This window comes from Oryzias latipes, chromosome 8 (assembly GCF_002234675.1).
Source record: "Oryzias latipes chromosome 8, ASM223467v1".
NCBI lineage: Eukaryota > Metazoa > Chordata > Actinopteri > Beloniformes > Adrianichthyidae > Oryzias > Oryzias latipes.
The window spans coordinates 21,735,434-21,756,422 of NC_019866.2; the positions used below are offsets into that span (position 1 = coordinate 21,735,434).

General features: G+C 42.8%; 1 protein-coding gene across 2 annotated transcripts; it reads left to right on the plus strand.

Annotated features, from left to right (window-relative positions):
• The first annotated feature begins 465 nt into the window (after window positions 1–465).
• hook2 (hook microtubule tethering protein 2) lies at window positions 466–20,498 on the plus strand. Of its 2 annotated transcripts, XM_004071971.4 has the most exons (23): window positions 466–678; window positions 3,958–4,040; window positions 4,350–4,422; window positions 4,565–4,615; window positions 4,698–4,830; window positions 4,971–5,038; window positions 5,583–5,648; window positions 5,787–5,867; window positions 10,144–10,310; window positions 11,011–11,151; window positions 12,474–12,675; window positions 12,750–12,860; window positions 13,223–13,310; window positions 13,469–13,529; window positions 13,764–13,901; window positions 16,779–16,866; window positions 17,148–17,153; window positions 17,297–17,331; window positions 17,410–17,492; window positions 17,565–17,668; window positions 18,905–19,006; window positions 19,090–19,161; window positions 19,237–20,498. In XM_004071971.4, exons 1-23 carry the CDS (start codon window positions 634–636, stop codon window positions 19,375–19,377), a joined length of 2,139 nt encoding a protein of 712 aa, XP_004072019.1. In that variant the 5' UTR covers window positions 466–633; the 3' UTR covers window positions 19,378–20,498. The 2 variants fall into 2 exon arrangements, with proteins under 2 accessions (XP_004072019.1, XP_011476879.1); XM_011478577.3 differs by lacking the exon at window positions 17,148–17,153.
• Window positions 20,499–20,989: the final 491 nt, after the last annotated feature.

Genomic DNA, 20,989 nt, shown 5'->3' on the forward strand with positions numbered 1-20,989 from the left:
CGCATTTCAAAAAACACATAATAATACATTTAAAAATATGTATGTATTTTTTTAATTAATAGTTTTTTGTAAAAAAATATACTTGAATGTTTTTATTTATACCATGTCAAAAAATTTAATAAAATCGTTATTCTAAAAAACTAAATTGACAACTGTAGGAAATTTATGCACAAATACTTTTTCTAAATCGTAGCTTAAACTTTTAAACACAATTTCACTTGAAGATAATTGCCATTATTCACAGAAACTGTTGAGCTAAAATCTATTTTAGAGCGTTTTAACGCGTTCAGTAACTTGTAAATAAACAACACTTTGAACTTGCCAGCATTTAATCAAGCGTTAAAAAAGAGCGTTAAAAGTAGTCCATAATTTCCATAATTGTTATTTTTCTCGTGACCAGACACGCTGACCCGTAACATTATCCGTTTCCATGGGGACCCGCGCTCCTACGGAGGCTCGCAAGGACAATAGGGCCCTGAAAAAGCGAAGCGGAGCCGGAGGACGCAGCAGGATCATGTCTGACGTGGAAAGGATCGCGGACTGAGTTATAAACTTCAGGGCGATACAAGTCTTAAGGGTAGAAAAGGGACATAAAGTCTTCGTCTGTCCGCTAGTGACGTCTTTGACAGCAGAATGAGTCTGGACAAAGCTAAACTGTGTGACTCACTGCTAACCTGGGTAAGTTTGAAACTAGCTGCTTAGAGACCAGTGGGGTTAGCTACCAATTGCTAACACAGGTGACAGCAGCAGGTGTTGGTCAATTATCCCAAATATGGAGGATGTTTGTTCGTGGACAACGACAACTTTGTTATTGTTAAGCTTTAAGCCCTCGTTAGCTATTAAAGCTAACTCTTTTTCATTTCTTGGAGTTTATTTCTGGTGGTTTACCCCCAGAGTGACTGATGTCACCACCGTTGTTGACTTATGCCATTATGCAACCAAACAATTCCAAAAAGACCCGAGAGACTCCAGGAACCGCGTAACTTAGACCAGCCCTACCGGTGACTTGTTTTTTTTTTTTTTAGGCTCAGTGGAAAATCCACTCGGGCTCACGTTTCCACGCAGCGTGAAGTCAAAATCTAAACGCCATCTGATCTAATAAGCGCGTTAAGAACTCCCACATAGAGATTTAGTGGATTTACATGCGCATGCGTGCAACTACTCGTGCAAATTGTCCCGACTCCATTCCAGACTGCAAAATTCAATAAATGTAGCAGCAACAAAAAAACCTCCCGCTTTGGCCAGTTTGCGGTGGTTTTAGCTACACATAGAGTGAGATCTAAACAAATGGAGTGAATGCTATCTTCACTTATAATATTTAGATCTGCTGACATCTTTTGGTGGCGGTAGTGTGATGGTAGGGGATCTCAGCATCTCCACAGTTTGTGATCAATCCCTCCAATATGACAGCCGCACATGGCGCCGAATACTTTCAGAATTTGGGAGTGGAGAGGATGGAACGACCTGACCTCAACCTTGAACATGTGTGGGATCAGCCTGGTCATAGCAGAGTGACCTGCGACAAATGCTTTCCAACAGTTACAGGCTTACAGCAGCACAAGATTTATTTCTCTAAACCGTCGTTTGATTCATCAAACATCCACAAAAACGGCCACGTCAGAGCTAACAAATCGACATCTATTTTGTCATCATAGAACTACAGGACAGCATTCATTTCATTCGTTTTGCATGACAGGAGTTAAATATGTCGTCGTTCACCTTTCAGCATATCCCTTCAGCGGTCGCCACAGCTTATCCGCTTTCATGGATTCACTTTGGTTGTTTGGCAGAGATTTTGACCCAACCCTGTATTTTATCCGGGCTGGGGGCCGCCATAGGGAGACTCCCCCCTGTTATTTATTATCTGTTCTTTTATTTTTTTATGTTATTTTATTTTAGCTATCTAACAAACCATTTTCCCTGTTGTGGGATCAAAAATAAGTTATATTCTTATTCTTGCATTTGTTAAAGTATAAAATTGGAAGAATACAATAAAACAACAAGTAAATGTGATTGGTGACTGAATTGTTTCTCTCAAAATGGAGAGATACTAGAGAGACAGTTAAAATGGAAAAAGTCAATGATTAAAGATTTTGACATTTAGGTCATCTTTCTGACAAAATTAGTAAGCGGTTATTTAAAAGAGAATAAAATTTGTGTCTTTCCAACATTGGAAAAGGGAATCTGTTTTAGAAAACTCTTTTTATTCAAAGGATTCCTTGGTCAGACACAATGAAAGCCATGTTCAATCATGAGGTATCCACATCCAGGTATCTCTGTCACACAAACTGCTGCTTTTTTGGTTTATTTGGTTCCTTTAGAGGCGAGAGTGTTTAAAGAAACTCCTCTGCCTTGTAACAGCTATGAAGTTTGGCGGCAGATGCATCATCATACGGGCTGGAGCCACTGCTGCAAAGGTTCTGTCACCTCTAGTTTTAACCGGGTTCTCTGAACAACCAGCAGACCCTGGTCACATGACCTCAGTGACCTGCTGGGAGTGTTTGACTGCACAAGGTATTTTATGTAGACCGGTGGTTGGGTATTAAGAGCTGTGTTTGTTAAAACCAGGATTTTAAAATGTACTCGGAAACAGATGGGGAGCCAGTGCAGCTGGATTAACAACAGGGTGACGTGTGAAAACTTGGATGAATTAGATGAAAGCCTTGCAGCAGCGTTCTGGACAACCTGGAGATGTTCTAAAGATGTTTTGCTTAAACATGTGAAGGTGGAGTTCCAGTAATCAAGGCGAGAAGATATAAAAGCGTGGATGAGCATCTCCATCTCAGAACGCGACACAATTAAAATCAGTTTTGCAATATTTTTAAGAAGATAAAAACAAGAACGAGCAAGTGACCCGACATGAGAGTCGAGGGATAAAACCGGGAGTCGAGAGTCACCCCAAGGATCCTGACAGAGGGCTTGATAAAAGAAGCAAGTGGACCAAGCAGCTGGACTATCTGGGGGAGGCAACTGTCAGGAGCACAGACTAGGACCTCAGTTTTGGCTTCATTAAGTTGGAGAAAGTTGTTGTTCATTCAACTCTTGACCGAATCCAGACAAAAAGCTGAAAGTCATCAGCATACAAATTATAGGAAATATCATTAAAATAGCTTAAAATATTCTTCAAAGGCAGCAGATACAAAATTAACAATAAAGGTCCCAAAATTGAGCCTTGTGGCACACCATAAGTGAGGGATTCAGAGGAGGATTTAAACTTGGAAAATAAAACAGAAAATGATCCACCAGTCAGACAAGTTCAAAGCAAATCCGGATACCCTAACCCAGTTTTTCCATGACACTTTGACAAGAATTACTTTTAATTGTTATTTCCTTTTTTATTAACTATTTTCGGTTGGTGCTGTGGTTTTTATCAAGGAGAAAGTGGACCCTGGCTAAAAAGAAAAAAAAAGGTTGAAAAACACGGACTTGGAGGAGGCTGATTTTATTTCCTGATGTCTTTTTAATGGAAAAAAAGGTTTTCTAATCCTCATCCTGGTTACACAAACCAGGTTTTAGATTTCCACAGAATTCGAGTTAAACTCACCGCTTTCTAAAACCTTTTTGTTGAAGGTTAAACTTAAAAATGTTTTTCCAGCACGTGAAGGTAAATATTTTTCACAAATCCTTATTATGCATTTATGCTTAGTAAAAATAAATAAATATAGACATTTATCTTTTATTTTTTGCCTCTGGGATTAGAAAAAATACATGTTAACGAAAAAAGTTAGAAGTTGAAATATTAATCCTAAATTTGGTATAAAAAAAAATCCAAATGGGTACAAAAACCTGAAATCTTTCTGTAAATTTAAGTCCGATCGTGTTTTTACACTTACGTCGTATTTGTGTTACATTATTTTTTCTGGATAAAAAACGAGGACTCTGTCACGTCTGCCTGTCAATAAGCCTCCGTGTGTTCTGTAAATGTGTGTCGTAATGAAATTCATTTGTTGTTCGCAGTTGCAGACGTTTCAGGTCCCATCATGCAGCAGTAAATCTGACCTGACAAGCGGAGTGGCCATCGCACATGTGCTGCACAGAATGTAAGAATGTGCTTTTCATGTCGAAAACCTGGTTGGAAAAAGGATTTCCTGAACATTTATTCTAATACAGTTAACTAGTAAAGTTTAAACATGAATTTTTTTGTACAAAGCTGCTAAAGCTGGATGAATAACTGCCTTCATTGGTTTGCATGTTTTTGCTTTATTTTCTGTAACTTAAAGAAACGACTTTAACCAAATGTGGTGTTAGAGTGCCGGCGTGGGCCGCTTTGCCCCCTGGCCTCTTTCTGAATCTCGTACATCCAAATATACATCGCCGCCGCTGCGGCTCTTCTCGTCTCTCATTAACAGAGACCCCTCTTGGTTTAATGAGACGTGGTTAGGCCGGATCAAGGAGGAGAGCGGGGCCAACTGGCGCCTGAAGGTAATTGGTGAAACAGCAGGACATGACAGGATAGCCTGTAGCTACCTGGAATGATAAGGATGTGAAGGATTTTTTTGACTTCCTTTTACTTTATTTTAAAATTAGTACAAAGCCTCTAACTCTATGGTTTTGTTTTTTTCAGGTCAGCAACTTGAAAAAGATTCTTAAAAGCATGATGGAATATTATCAAGATGTGAGGGGATTTATTTTATTTTTTATTTCATGGTCGCTGTTTTGTTGAAGAAAGAAGTCTCACCTTTCTCTCCTGTCGTCAGGTGCTCAGCCACCAGGTATCTGATGAGCATTTGCCCGACGTGAGCTTAATAGGAGAAATGGAAGACGTCACTGAGATGGGGAAGCTGGTGCAGCTTGTGTTGGGTTGTGCTGTCAGCTGTGAGAAGAAGCAAGGTAAGGAAAACAAACACACTCTCTCTAGCTGCAAAAACTAAGCTACTCTGCTCCTCAAACCCAGAACAAACATGGATCTTTTCAAGCCAGCCCGGAAACTTTGAGCAGGATTATTTGGACTTGACTGATTTTTTTTACAGAGCAAATCCAGCAGATTATGACACTTGAGGAGTCTGTGCAGCACGTGGTGATGACAGCCATCCAAGAGGTGAGCAAACATCATCACAGACAGACCAAGGTTGTGTCCGAATTCCCACCCTAACCCCTACTAGAGAACTATATAGTGCAGCATTATATAGCGCCCTGAATTTTAAAAGCAATTCGAACACCGTGCTCACTACTTTGTTTTTGTTTTTTTTTAAACGGCGGAGATGACGTCATGGATTTCACAGAGTTAAAATCTAGTTGATATGATTGTTTTGCAACGATTTATTTTTGAGTCCACTGTCTTCTGAAGATAAAAACGTTGAGGATTCATTAAAAATAATACATTTAAATAGATTTTTTGGCAAAAATTGTTCAGAAGCAACGCATCGTGGTCTACATTCGCCGAACTAGTGAGCATTGATGCACACTGGTTTTTCGCAGAGACTTCTGGGGAATTTCTAGGGCAGCACTACAAAATGGCGAACGCACTATAAAGTGCACTATGTAGGGGTTAGGGCGGGAACATAGCCCAAGTCTCAACAAAAATACCCAGAAAAAGTCCCAAGAGTTGAATTTCTTCATCCACCTTTGTGGTTTTGTCTCAGCTCTTAGCAAAGGAGCCTTCATCAGAACCAGGGAGCCCAGAGATGTACGGAGACTTTGACTTCCAGGTGAAACACGCAGCAATAATCCTCCTCTTTATTCCACCTTGTGAAGGCTCCGCCTGTCTTTTTTGCCCTCTTTTCTTCAAAAATATTCCCTCTCCATGGCATTAGACAATCAGATTCTCATGCAGCCTGTCTTTGCAGTCCAGGAAGTATTATTTCCTGAGCGAGGAACCAGAAGAGAAGGAGAATCTGAGCCAGCGCTGCAGAGATCTTCAACATCAGGTGTGTTGGTTAACATCCTGCCTGGAGCATATTTTCCAAGTTTTTGCCCTCTACTCCAAATCCAATGAAGTTAGGTTTATTTTTGGAAATTTATTAAATAACTGGAAACCTATAGATTTATATATTTTTTTATTGATATACTTATACATATTTTATATAAATAAAAGAACAACAGCCGCATGGATTCTGTCAGGCCGCTGATCCATCCTGTACCCCCTAATAATTAACAGTAGAAGCAACAACTATTTATAAATTGTCCGTTGTTTCATACTTTCATAAATCGGGTTTGTTATACCTTGTGCCAACTTATGGGATCCAGATGACTCTCCACCCCACAAGACAGTGCGCTGAACCTCTTTTCTTCAAGAATTTTTTAACTTCACTGGTTTCCATGGATTACATGAAATTCCCTCCACCTTTGTCATGGTAGGGATAACACGTCAATGTAAGGGTGGGGTCATCTGGAACCCACAAGATAGCACAAGGGGTAATTCTAAATTAGCCAAACAAGTCTTTTTTTCTTTTTTTTTTTTCTTTTTACTCAAAAAGCTGTCGTTGTTTTACGTAGAATATGTGGAAAACAATGCAAATGGGACGATAAACTCCCAAAAGCCGCAGAATAAAGTAGATCATAAACATTCATCTTTTTACCCTTTTTGAAGCAAAATATGAGCGCTACGAAACAAACCAACGACGTCAGACACAAATTCTGGCAGGGGACGCATGTCTTGGCACAACACCGGCGTTAGAGCGTGAGAGCGCTGCATCTTTTCTGTCAATGGCAAGAATCCAGAACATGATCAGGTTTTCAGGCTGTTTTTGTTATGATTTCATGGCAAAAAGAATCAACTGGAGGCAGAATTAGGAGAAAAGAGTGGAGTTTTTTTCTGTCAATCAGCTCCCCTTTAGTATATCTGTTCTTGTTTGCTCAGCAGGTTTGAATTTGACTTTCCAGTTGGTTCAGACCACAGGTGACTGACTGAAGCCCCTTTTCGCGTGGAGGGGGTTTTCAATAGGATAACACAAACGACTCCTGTAGCCTGGGGAAACTCGCAGCCCAAATCCAGAGCGCATTTCTTCAAAGGGTCGTTAATCCCCTTAGGATATCGACAGATTTCTGTCCCTTAAGTTTTGTGGATGGTGACGTTAGCCCCCCTGTCAGCACCTTTTAAACCCAAACAATCCAGAATGGGGGTCAGCTTTCTGTCACATAGTTATATCCCAACACAGGTTTGTGTTACAAGTACAAGTATGTGACAGGAAGCTGACCCCATTTTGGGTTATTTTGGATTTTTAAAATATGTCCCCTGGGCAGCCCCTGCCTCACTCACTCCTGGACCTTCTGTGGCCTGGGTGGGTGGCTGCCTGGAGCGTGGGGCGGGTCTCCCTTAGGGGACCCTGGCTCATGCATGGGGGTTGGGGAGGGGGGATGCTCGTCTGGGGCTGGACCTCTGGGCGCGACGGGGGGGCCATTCTTCTGGTCGGGCTGGAGCTTGCACTCTCTTTTTCCCCCATGCCTCTCTGGTCTCTCTGGCATTGGGGGCCCCTGTGGTGGTCCTGCTGGCTCTGGCCTGGGTGGCGGATATGATTGACAGGTGGGCGGTTTTCCTCTATCTGCTGTACTGTGCAGGTGTTGGGGGTCCTGGCCACCACTACTGCTTCGGAGGGGTCTTGGTGTGGGGATGACTGGGCACTCTCCCCCTTTTATTTATTTATTTATTTATTTTTACATTCTATCACCCACCCCAGAAGAACATAAACACTCACTCGAGCACAGGTGTTAGCTCACCTTTGCACAAATAGTTCGCTTGACTGAATGAAATGTCTCTGTATCTGTTGGTCTGAATGCATAAGTATGTGCGTGTGAACCGTAATTGCATAGTGTACATGTTGACATGTTTGTATGTGAACATTTTTGAAGCCAACAGGTATGTTTGTAACATTTGAGTCTGTGTGCAGACAGGCCCCGCCCCTTTTAGATTTATTATACATCTAAACCTGACCATAATGACTATAAACTTCCAGCAACTTGCTTTATGATTTTACCCCCCCCCCCCCCCTCACTATAATCATCCTCCTACACCCCCTCCTCACCAACAAAAAAAGGCTAAAAAATAAAATTACTATGAATAAAGTTTAGTATAAATTACAAAAGGGGGTTTATTCAAATATACACCCTGTGTGTCAGAAGATTCACCCCCCCGTTGTAACAGTAAAATATGTCCAACACAAGAGGCTTTCACTTCTTGCTCAGTTGTTGGATAGGACAAGTTAAAGCAAAAAAAAACACACATTTTTATGTTTTGTTTCTGCTTAAATCAAGGCTGTACATTGTAATAAAGTGCAGTTAGTCTGACTTGGTGTTGTTGGATTGTTGCTGCTGCGTGTTTGAACCTCCTCCTGTTTATCGATCTGCCTGCAGGAAGCCGCGTTTCACACCGCTGAGCAAGGAGGGACTGATTTAGTTAAGAGACATTCTGGTCGATGGTTGCATAACATCAAGATAAAACTGACATGTTGCCTTGGGACGCAGCAATAATTTGTGCTGCGCTGAGCCCACCTGTTTGTTTACTTGCTCAGCCCACACGTTGGAGATTAGTCACTGGTGTTGTTTTAGGAGCTATTTACTCTTGATGGTGCAAAGCAACAGCATGAAATCTGTACTCAAAGTTCAGCGATGGGTTTTTCTGGCTTCCAAGCCTCCTGATGAACCAAAAAGTCCAGTTTTTGTTTTTTAAACTGAACTGCAAGTTTGTGTAACTTTACTTGTAACTGTAACTTTTTTTGATGCATCTTTTAAGGATGGGTCTTTCTTTTCTCCGCAAAACCTAAAGCTACGTTCACACCAGTGCAGGTCTTTCAAGGTACTTTTAGCATATGGTGTTCACACAGGTCTGTCGCTACCCGATATTAGCGCATGTATTTAGGAGAAAATTAGGAAAGGATTGGTGCAAAATGTCTAAGCAGTGCTCCAGGTTTTTTCTTTCACAGCTCTATTCTGATACACCAAAGACTTGGTGTCATATCATTCTGGTGGCACAAACCCCTATTAATACTTTCTCCTTTGCGTCTAATTGTCAAACTGTTGACACTTCCGTGAATTATTATCTATACCTTACCAAGTTCAACTTTTAACCTTCAGCATGCATTTCATTGCAGCAGGTTTTGCATGTAGAGCCTACAAACGGCCTTCACAACCTGCATAGTGACCATTGACTGTAAATCAGAACTGGACTGAGCAACCCCTCCCCCTTCCAGTCCAATTGGGAGGACCCACTGGTCCCCGAAAGCCAAAATCCTATAGATTTCTATTGAGAAATGCACAGCTGTGACTCAGTCATTATGTCTTTCAGGATAACCATTCTTTCTCTTCTACCTTTTATTAATATGTTCTTGCTAATCCTAATTTTTTTTCATTATAATGTTGCTATAGCGCAAGTTATAAACTGACCAATCAGATGCCTCAATAACAGTAGGTGGCCTCGCATCAAACTTTCAAAGCGTTTGAGAGATTCTTCTGAGCCCGCTTTCAATAGAAGGGGTGTGGCCTTCTAACATGCTCACTCCTGATTGGACAGAGTGGTTGCCATATAAATGTGCACTCAGACCGTCACAAACCAATCACGGCTTACTCAGGACGTTTGGTTCCAACGTGGCAACGGACATATCACGGAAAAATGGCGACTGAATTGACTTCATTTGGTTTGAACTGGAAACGAGGCATTTTCTATTGGTGACATCACATGTAATCAGTCCGGTTATACATTATACAGTCAGTGACGTAAGAACACACAACAGAAGCCCAAAACATGTATATGTGCATTTAGAATAGACTTTTCATTGAAAGCGGTCCCTTGAACGTGCGTTTCTGAGTCTACTGTAAATGAAGCTCAACTTTTGAGGCTTATTTTTTCCTCACCTTTTGAAACTTTGAAGGATTTATTTAGCAGTTCGGTGATGACTTTTGACCTGTTTTAGGCCCAAAATAGACACTAAATAATCCAGTTTCTTTTTGTAAATCCTGTTGTGAGTTTATAGCTTCAAGGCTGCAGATAAACTCACACTGAGAAAAGTTCTGTTTAGTCAGAAAAGCTGCACATCAGCTGACCGCTGATAGCATGTGAATGAAGAACAAAGCATGTGTTGAAAGTCCTCTTTGCACTTCCAGTTGTTTGTTTTCTCCCACATTCTCCGGAGCCTCCTGCTTTTGAAACCACTGCTTTTTCTCCGTTGTCTTGTTTTGTGAGGGTTCTGTGTTTCTGCCCCCCTCCGGCAGCTGTCGCTGAGTTTGGAGGAGAAGGCGTCCATGCAGGCAGAGATCTGCTCCCTGAAGGAGAGGCTGAGCTGCTGCGACTCCCTGGACGCCTCCGCCTCCGCCATCACTGGCAAGAAGCTGCTGCTGCTGCAAAGCCAGATGGAGCAGCTTCAGGAGGAGAATTACAGGTATTTTTCGGACTATAAGTCGCTCCGGAGTACAAGTTGTAGCAGCAACAAAAAAAAAAATGCAACAAAAATCATATATTAGTCGCTCTTTTGGGAGAATTTTAACAAAATATGGAAACTAGAATGGATATTTCTTAGACCTATTTTAACTTTCAATACATGTTCTATGGCTGTACGTAGAGCCAGAAAAATGTCGTAGAAATGTGCATAGCTACGTGTGCACGGGAGAGTTTTGAACAAGGAAGTCCAAAATGCTCATTTACGCGTTTAAATAGACTTTTCATTGGAAGTGGCTGCTTGAAAGCGCGTCATTGATGGTGGTGAGACGGTAGCTTGAGCGGCTGTTTCTCTGCGCTGCCGTCAGTAGCAGATACATCTACACACACCTGCAGTGCCCTCGAGCGGTTGTTGCTACTTATTTTTAAAAAACACATAAAACTCGCATCCGAGTCAAAGACGCAACCCTGACCAAACTATGCAAAAGAAATGCGACTTATAGTCCTGACTGGAGGCTTCTCTCACCCCACATGTACAAGTTCCTCAGGGATCGAAGAGAGGCGGATTTTCAAAGGCATAAAATCAATTTTCTAATAACTCAGTGGGTGTATTTACACCAGAATCAGATGCTTTTGACTCATCTTGTTTCCTTCAGTGTCTCTGCAATGACTCTCCCACTAATGTAAACCCCTGTGCGCGTCAGGCTGGAGAGCAGCAGAGATGACATTCGAGTGCGAGCAGAGAGGCTGGAGCGGGAAGCGGCCGACCTGCAGCAGCGCAACGACGAGCTGACCAGCCTGGCTGAGGAGGCCCAAGCCCTCAAAGATGAGATGGACATTCTCAGGTGAGAGGGGCTCCGACTCCCTGATCCATCCGAGCTTCAGAGTTGATCATCCTAGTGAACAAAATGCAGATTTTCACTCAAATTTATGCTGTTCTTTTTTATTCAGTCAGCGGTTGTTTTTCTTTTTTTCTGTATCGGGCTTTAGCCCTGAGTCCAGAAATGACGTTTTGTTTTTTAAAAAAAGACTCAAATCCTAAAAAGCTTGAAATCAAAATTCATAAACAGTATGTTAAACTTATTGGAAAATGTAAAAAACTAAAAAAAAAATGTATTTGCTTTTTTATTTAAGTCCTGAAAGAGCGAAAACAAGTTGTATCTTTGAGCAGAATCCTGTGTTGTTTAAATTGTTTTAAGCCTTTAATTTCACCAAGTTTGACTCCAAACGACAAATTCACATCTGTGGAATGCCAGTAAATCCTGAAGGACAAATTGCAAACATCCAGATGATCAAGGAGACTCTTAGTTCCTGTTCAGGATGAGCCTCTAGATCAGTGGGTCTCCAACCTTTTGCAGACGGATTTAATGTCAGACAATTTTTGTTCACGGACCGAAGTTTGCGTTCCATAACTTTAGGCTTCAAGGTTCTGGGGAGGAAAAAAAATCCATTTAAAATGTAGTTTAAAATCTGTAGACATTAGTAGCTTTTTTTGTTTGTTTGTTGGTTTTTACAGATGATCATTAAATGAAACAAAGGTGTTATGTAAAAAAAATAAAAAATAAAAGCAGCATTAGAGTTTTTTCATAGAACATCTTTATAACACTGAGAACTCAACCCAGTCTTGGATCATCTTTCAGGGCAAAAAGGTTGATTATGTTTTTACATAAATCCTAATTGTATATTTTTTAACACAGGAATATTTTCTGTGCTAAAGTTTCCTAACAGATGCCTGACTAATGCCCCCTTGGTGTTAGAAAATGTACAAATGTCCTTATAATCTGAAGGGAGCTCTTGTTTAAATATTTTTCTCTGAATCTTATCTAAAAAAAGTCTTTGGAATAGGGAGTTTGAGATTTTTTCTCTATAAGCGATGTATAAACAGAGCGTTAGTTTTATTCAACTCTTCACAAGTAGCTGTTTATTTTTTAGTGTTATTATTTCTATTTTTAAACTTGTACTTAGAATCCATTCTTTGTTTTCCTCGTCTGAGCTGGATGGTTGTGCACCAGAAACTATGTCCTCAAAAACAACACAGGATTTTTGGCTAAAGACGGCATAATCATAATTAAAAGACCACTGGGAACACTTTGAAAATTGCTCAAAGGATGATTGGACCGAGTCTTTAAAGTGACCAAAATGTCTGCTGCTCACAATCTTCATTCAGGCATTCATCCGACCGGGTAAACCAGCTGGAAGCCACGGTGGAGACGTACAAGAGGAAGCTGGAAGATCTGGGTGACCTACGCAGGCAGGTGCGCCTCCTTGAGGAGCGCAACACCGTGTACATGCAGCGCACCTGCGAGCTGGAGGAGGAGCTCCGCAGGGCGAACGCCGTCCGTGGGCAGCTGGACACCTACAAGAGACAGGCGAGCAGCGGGCTGAAGGGAGATGTTTACCTGCTTCAATCTCTGCTGAGGTCGAAACGTTCTCTGATCTCCAGGCTCACGAGCTTCACACCAAGCACTCAGCGGAGGCCATGAAAGCTGAGAAGTGGCAGTTTGAGTACCAAAACCTTCACGACAAGTATAATGCTCTTCTGAAGGAGAAAGAGGTGATTTTTCCATGTCGTAGGTTTTTTTTCTTTTTAATTTTCCTGACAGCAGTTGTGTAGATCTGCAGGAGGGTTTGTTGCATCACAGATATCGTACCATTCTTCCACCAACTCCCACATCCTGCGTCAGTTCTCGCACCCACTGAAATGTGAAAGAAGTGATTGTCCTGGGTTACTGTGGGAGGACGTCAGTTACTAGCTTGCTCCCATCTTCTTTTAATTTAAACCAGACCTTAACATGGTGCAAGTCTAAACGTGGAAGCACCCTTACTTGAGTTTTAACGCCGTCTCTGCATGATTCCAACAAAACAAAAACAAAAACCGTAAGGTGTTTCATCTGAGTCCTGTGCTTTGCTCTGCAGCGCCTGATCTCTGAGAGGGACACGCTTCGGGAGACCAATGAGGAGCTCAGGTGTGCCCAGGTGCAGCAGAGGTTTCTGAGTGCAGCAGGTGAGTCAGGTGACCTCAGCGCAGAAGGAAAACTCTTCAACGCTGCTGCAAACCGATGTCAGCTCAGATGTTCTTGAATGTTACAAACTGTCATTTAAAAAAATCATTTAGGTAGTACTTGATTGTATAAAATGTGTCATCTGGTCTTTATATTACAGGAGGAGACCTGAGTGACGGCGTGGGGAACCTGGCTGCAGAGATCCTCCCCGCCGAGCTCAGGTATGTCCTCCATCGGGCCGTCTGGGTGCAATCGCAGCAGCTCTTCTGAACGCGCTGTAACCATCACTATGCCACTCCTGCTGTTGATGCATCTCACAGACGCGCGTTTATTTTTGGAGGCTGGAGGTGCAGCTGGCTTGGGAATGGCGACACATGGCATGTTTGGCTTTAAAGGTCTCCATCTTCTCCTGCCTATCCCCCTTTTTTTTTTGGTTTGTTTTGTTGTTTCTTCAGGGAGACTGTGGTCCGTCTTCAAAGTGAAAACAAGATGTTGTGCGTTCAAGAGGAGAACTACAGACAGAAACTTGTGGAAGTCCAGGCCCAGCTGGAGGGGGCTCAGCGGAGCAGGAACACCCTGGAGACCCAGGACAGGTAGGACAGTGGGAAGTCCACATGCAGAACCACTTCTCAGTCTCTGAGCACTCGGGCCACCATATTGTGTGTTCCTGGATGTGAAGCTGGTGGTTTGGCTGAGGAAAGGAGTGATATCTGCCTAAATGTCAACTCACCCTCTGGACTGTGTGCTCAGCGGAGCTGTGTGGGCGGGGCTGGAGGACAGACAGCAGAAAGCCAGATTGTCCCTCGACTGTGTGTGTGCGGTTGTGTGTTTACGTGCCTGTGGGCATGTGGACATGTGGGTGGACCGTGTTGTCTTTGTGTGTGTCCATTACCACACCAGGCCGAGGGTGTGGGAAGCCTCCTCGGTAACAGGAGGAGGAGAGGAGTGGAGGGAGCATGCTCAGTAGAGCAGAGCAGAGAATGACCAGGTGGCACCGTTGCTCTAGTGGATGAAGCTTCGAGAAGAACCCGGACCCATAAAGGTTTACTGGGAATCAGCAGATGGTAGCTGCAGGTGGTGTGACTCCTGGCTTCTCTTTGTAAATTGCTTCTCCTCCTGTGGAATAAATAGCTGAAAAACAACACGTCCTTTAAGTGGAAGGCATCACATATATTCCAGTTGGGACCGTTCAGGAGAGAACTGATGGGATCTATTCCGAATATTCCAGCATGAAGACACAGGAGCCTCTACTGTTCATTAAGGAGGATGTCTTCAGGCTGTGGAGGGATTGAGAGCAAATCAATAATCAACTGTATATGAGAACCGGACTGAGTGACCCCTGCCTCTAGCACTCCAAACAGGAAGTTCCCACTAGTTCAGGGGTCGGGAACCTTTTTGGCCAAGAGAGCCATAAATGCCACATATTTTGAAATGTAATTTCGAAAGAGCCATACAATAATGTAGTGTCCCTTTCCCACACTGAGGCACGGAGACTTAACCTCTTTTAAGGTTCTTTATTCGGGTTACTGCAGACCGCGACAAACGCCGAACAATTAATTCAGCAACTCCTGAATCTCTCCCGCCGAGACGAGAGCGCGTCTCCCAACTTTATATTCCCCTGCTCCCGCTGCAGCCCTCCCCTTTCCCTTATTCGGCCCATAGCTGAACCCCATTGGTCCAAACTACCTAACAACAGGCTGAGCGACAGAACTGAGAGCCAATCAGCTCTCTGCTTGATGCGGTCAATGAACTCCAGAACTTTTAACGCGGCCCAACAGCCATCCAACTCAGTCCGCGACAATATGTTTAAAACTAAAATACAAGTGAATGTGTGCATTTGATGTAATTTCAACCTTTTTAAAGTACAATAAGTCTGTGGATTCTTTTTAATAACATTGTTATTCTGTTGCTAATAAATGATGAGTATTTCTCGTGGTAGTTTTGCTGATGGTCTAGTCTGGTTTACGTGGTGAGTTTCTGCTTCATGCAGGCGTTGAGACTTTAAACGTGATCTTAGGTTGGTATGAATGTTTTGTAGATGTGAGACAGACTGCTCACATGCGGACCTGGAGCCAAACACACATTCACACGCTGCAGTGAGTGACAGGCAGTGGGTTTTACCTATTTACAATCCCTGCGCGATTCACCTGCTGCCTGTCCCCACAACACCTCAGCCCCACCCTCTGCTTTCTCCCTCACACATCCCGTCCCCGCAACTGCGCGCTCTTTCTCAGAGACGGGAGCGCGCAGTTTTAGGCACGGCAATTCACAGGTTTCCGGGTGGTACAAACTCTGTGAATTAATAGACAATTTTAAACTTATACTAGTGCTGGCGCAGATTTGTCTCTCTAAGCACCGCTACTACTGCGCGCCTCTGCCATCGCATCGCGCACGAGAAGGACTGGTCTAATGAAGAAAAAAAATTTGAATTAAAGATTTGTCTGCGAGCCACATGTGACCATCAAAAGAGCCATATATGGCTCGCGAGCCTTAGGTTCCCGACCCCTGCACTAGTTCCAAGAAGACTTCTATTGAGTAATAAACAGCTAAATAACCATTCCTGCTTCCTCAAATACCTTTTAACATGTTGATCATCTTAATTTTTTTCATGACATTTCTTATTCATTCCTAGTTAGTCGAGTCATAAACTGGCCAATGAGCAGAGAGGCGTGATGTTTCTTACCAAAACGTCCTATTTTGGTTTCATCAGAGGAAATTACCGGCCTCTCTCATATTGAAGTGGCAAATACCTTTTTGCTCCACTGTATATAAAGAAAATTAAGCTTATTATTGCATTTCTTAGAATTTTTTTATTTAAATTGCTGTGAATTAGTGATAGACGATAATTTGCAGTTTAAAATAGATTGTAGTTGTGACATAGAAGCTACGATGGGCGGGCTGTAAGCTCCCTACTCTGCTCCATTCTGATGCCGACAAACGGATCCATGAACGTCTGAGGTGGAATCTGGATCCAGCTGTACGGTTGGATAGCTCCAAAATCGCTCGCCATTATAGCTGCACCGGTAATGTTAAGTTGGGGATGTGAGAGGCTGTCAGCTAGTGGGGGAGAGTGTAAACAGAGAACTCTCAGAAATGGGGAGGGGTTGCTCCGCACCAAAAACTCAGGGATGAATTTCTGATGAACTTCTGCTGAATCTCTGTCTTCTAAAATGATGCAGGTTCTTTGATTTTATGAAAAGAAAATGCATATTTATTTTATAATAAATTAAAATATGATTGAAAGTGTACTTTAATTCAAAAAAACTATTTTCTGGGATGAAATGTTTTGGTGAAACGGTGAACTACTGAGAATTTGCCTGGAAGAAGCTGGCTGGATGAGAAAACTTTGCCAAGTACATGTAGAACAAACATGAGGTGAAGCCGGACCAGCTCCTGGAGAACACAGAGGTCGTGTTCTCCATGGGGGTCCATCACACCGGGGTTTTCATTTGGTCCATTTGTCTCTGCAGGCTGAACCAGCAGCAGATCTCAGATCTCCGCTGTCAGGTGGAGGAGCTGCAGAGAGCTCTGCATGAGCAGGACAGCAAGAACGAAGATGTGAGTTGAAGAGCTGCGTCTCCTCCTGAGGAGACGCAGGGGATGTGTTTTGCTGTGAAGTGTAGTGGGCAGAATGCTGTGCAGATGTCTGCGTGGCGCTCTTCCTTCCCTGAAAGGAGGAGGGCGGAGACACTTTGAGGACTGCCGTGTTGTTCCTCCTCCTCCTCCTCGGGTCCGGATGACTTTAACCCGTGTTTGTTGTGGTGACTCGCCGCTAACGCCTGCCCCTCTCTGTCTGCCTCTCTCCGCCTGCCCCCAACCGTCAACTCTGCCAAAATCAGGCCATCGTAAGTACCCCCCCTCCCCACCACCGTCCGACTGGCCCTTCATTTGACTCCCATAGCTTGATTCCACTGCTTCTCCTGTGTACACAATTGAATGTGTGGTGAAGTAAAAATTAACATTTTCCTTTTTTATTTATTCTATCAAGTCCTCTTTACTAAAGAAGAAGCTGGAGGAGCATCTGTAAGTGTTCTCTCCTGTTGTTACCTGTATCAGGAGGACGTCACCCAGGACTCACTTTTTGATGCTCTCCTGTTTCAGGGAGAAGCTCCACGAAGCCCACTCAGACCTCCAAAAGAAAAAAGAAGTCATCGATGACCTGGAGCCCAAAGCCGACGGCAGCAGTAAGCCGTTTCCGCCTCTCTCTGCAACACTTTGGGTTTCTGTTTATAACCGTGGATTTCTTCATGTCTCAGTGGCGAAGAAGATCGATGAACTCCAGGAGATCCTGCGGAAGAAGGATGAGGACATGAAGCAGATGGAGGAGAGATACAAACGCTACATGGAGAAAGCCAGAACAGTCAGTCCTCAGTGTTGCTCGTTCATGCTTGTATCATTTTAAGGTGTCACTCCCATCCTCTCTTAAACTATTCTAAAAGCATTCCCAGTGGTCTTTAAATTATGAGGATGACATTATTAATCACAATTTTATTAAAAAAAAAACCTGTTGTTTTCTTGGACACAGTTTCTGCAGAGCGGCAGGAGTTCAACCCCTACCCCACTTTCCCTCCCTGTTGCCGAGGAGGGAGCTTTTGGCCCGCCCTGGTTTTTTTTTACGTTGTTGGTCCCCAACCCGCAGACCGGTATCAGTCTGTGGGACAAAAAAAACAACCATAACCTTCATAATTTATTTCTGAAGGAAGTTTTATTTTTAAAAACAACTGGATTCTCTCCACAACATTCCACTCATTCTTGACACACGTGAAGTCACTCAGTCACGTGTCAAAAATACAACTGGTAGTTTCTTAAAGCAGCTGCACAGACAGCTAAATAGAATCCCCCAAGCTAACAAAATGAACAAAGAACAAACGTGTGGAAAGTTTCTTTTTACAGAAAAGAACCAATGAGGAAGCAGAAGAAACTTTAAAGTGAAATAAACCAAAGCTCCATTTAACAGACAAAAGACTTTACTCCAAATATGGATTTAATGCAACAATTATTCCCATCGACTATAATATTCAGGAACCAGCTGTTTAAAGTTGCAAGTATACCGCTAATAAAGTTATTATTATTTTGAGAAAATATCATCTTTAGTGACTTTTTTTTTTGTTGCACCTTAAAAGGCTGAGGTGATTTTCTTGGCAGTTATGGGTTAAAAGAAAGTGTAGATCGCATTTTAAAGGGTTAATAATGCACCAGGCCAATCCAATAAATCTACTCTAAAACGTCAAATCGGGTGATAACTGAACTTGAATTTTCTCCGCTTTACCCCCAGGAGCTTTTGGAGACCAAATTGAGATGAAAAATTTGAGATTTTAATTTGTTTCCTTTTAAAAATGACAAACCTGAATCTGAGGCCAAAAAACAAAAAGTCTTGGAAGTTCTCCTGATTTAATGTAGATGAAATTTGCTTAGCTGATCCCGCCCACATGCCTGACACAGAAAAAAAGGGTTAGTTGAGCCGGGTTACATCCCATCAACTCTGGGAGCAGCAGATCATACAAAGGACGAGACAACATGCTTTCTTCATGCGTGTCATTTCTCTCAAAACTCTTTTGGTCCAGTGTTATTGAAGGATTGTAACGTTTGTTTGCAGGTGATTAAAACTCTGGATCCCAAGCAGCAGCCGGTGACTCCTGACATCCAGGCTCTGAAAAATCAGCTGACGGAGAAGGAGAGGAAGATCCAGCATCTCGAGGTGTCGCACAATCGCTCAAAAACACGCAGATCCTCCAGCCGACACCAACCTCACTTTGATGCGTCTTCATGTTTTTGGCACAGCATGACCACGAGAAGTCCAGGACGAGGCACGAACAGGAGGAGAAGCTCATCATCTCCGCTTGGTACAACATGGTAGGTATATGGATAAAAACACGGTTGCTCAGCTCCTCCCCCAACAATTCAAAAGCGTCTCACCATCCACTTCAGGGCATGGCTTTGCATCAGAAAGTCACAGGCGAGCGCCAGGGTCCCTCCAACCAGGCCATGTCCTTCCTCGCCCAGCAGAGGCAGTACACCAACGCCCGGAAAGGCCTGACCCGACTCCAGCCAAGAGGAAACTTCAGCTAGGACGCGTCTTCCAAGGTGGAAGGATGAGAGCTCCCTGCCTCTATGCCTTCTCTGAACAGATGCACCTCACAAGTTAGATTTTCTCATGCTGCCCCCTGCTGGTGAATTTGTGTCGTCTCAGTGGAGGATCAGGGCTGGAAAAGGTGGAACTATGAAGGTGATTTTTATTTCCTATGTAGCCTTTTTTCTCCTCTGTCCTTAAGTCTGCTGTTTGTTGTTGCTTGTTTTTTATGTTTTAATTTTTTTAAAGTGACACTGTGGAAAAGTGAGGCCTTTTTCCAGCTTTTGCTATTCTGATGGTACATCACTGCACTACTGACTCTTGTTGTTGTCTAATTTTGCTTTTTTTGTTTTGAAAAATGTCAAACTGTATGAAGATCGTGATTCACTTGAACATTAGACACTAAACCCAGCGATTCTTATTAGACTTTTTCTAGACACACCAAAGCACTTTGTTGATGAAAGCTGTGTTTCCTCAGTGCCTCACAAATGGACTCTATTGTGCACTAAGCTGTTTTTAAATTATGATTGACTGTGGAATATCCCTACTGTTTCATCATTTGTCTTTCTGGTCTTCATCTGTATTTTTGTGTCTCCCCATCAAAGTTTGAACAGGGTTTTCTGACTGTGGGTGAAACGTTTTCTCCACTTCAGGCAGCTGGAAGACATGAATGCTTGTCTTTAAAAAGGTGACAAATGTCCTTCACAGACTGTAAAGTGTTTGCTGCTAAAGTTTAAAGGAAATGTCAAAACTGGATTATTATTATTTTTTTTTTTTTGCTGACAGAAAGTAAGGCAAAAATTGATCAAACACTTTTTTGTTTTAGTTTTTATCTTCCTCTTTTGGTGTATCCCATATCAGAACTGTACATCCCTGAAACTGTGCTGTAACCTGCGCAGACCAGAATCCTGCTGTATTTTATGAGCACGGTTTTCTACTGAGCTTTAATTCTTATTTATGGTGATGAGTTGTAATGACTGGCGTCTGCATGGTGTGAAGGTTTTCACGTTAGGAGATGAAGATGGTCGAGTAGATGATGGCACGCTGCTGTTAAACGCAGGGATGGGGCACGAGCTAGTTCTGATTTTCAACAACAAATAAATGGGATCTTAACCTAAAATCTGCTGTTTTGGCTTCACTTTCACTCTCTGTAGTTCAGTCAAATGTTTGGGAGGATCTCTGGGTGAGTTTCATCTAAATCCATCACAAACGAAAGGCCAAGACGATTAGTCAAACTTCCCACATCCTTTGTGCTTCTGTCAAAACAGCCGAGAGGAGTGAGGAAGGCATTGTTTATGTTTCACACCAGCCGACGTCAGCGGAACAAAGGAACATGAAACCACATCTGCACCAAAAGACCATGTGGGAGGCCGCTGCAGGTCATGACCTCTACTGTCAAGTCGGCGTGTGAAGCTGCCGAAAAAGCGACTTAGAATCTAATAACTGGATCAGATTGTTTTTTTGTTTTTTTATTAAACCGCACTTCAAAGAGGTCGGCACTTCATTTTTATTTAACTGTTTTATATTTACCAGGAAAATTCTCAATGAGATCCACCGATTTCTTTTTCGCAGGAGTCCCGGCCAAGAGGCAAACCACAACACAACCCAAGA

Coding starts and splice junctions, on each gene's coding strand:
- hook2 (XM_004071971.4), top strand. CDS start 634: ATGAGTCTGGACAAAGCTAAACTGTGTGACTCACTGCTAACCTGG. Junction 13,311..13,468: donor GAGGTTTCTGAGTGCAGCAG/GTGAGTCAGGTG, acceptor TTTATATTACAG/GAGGAGACCTGAGTGACGGC. Junction 17,669..18,904: donor ACATGGAGAAAGCCAGAACA/GTCAGTCCTCAG, acceptor GTTTGTTTGCAG/GTGATTAAAACTCTGGATCC.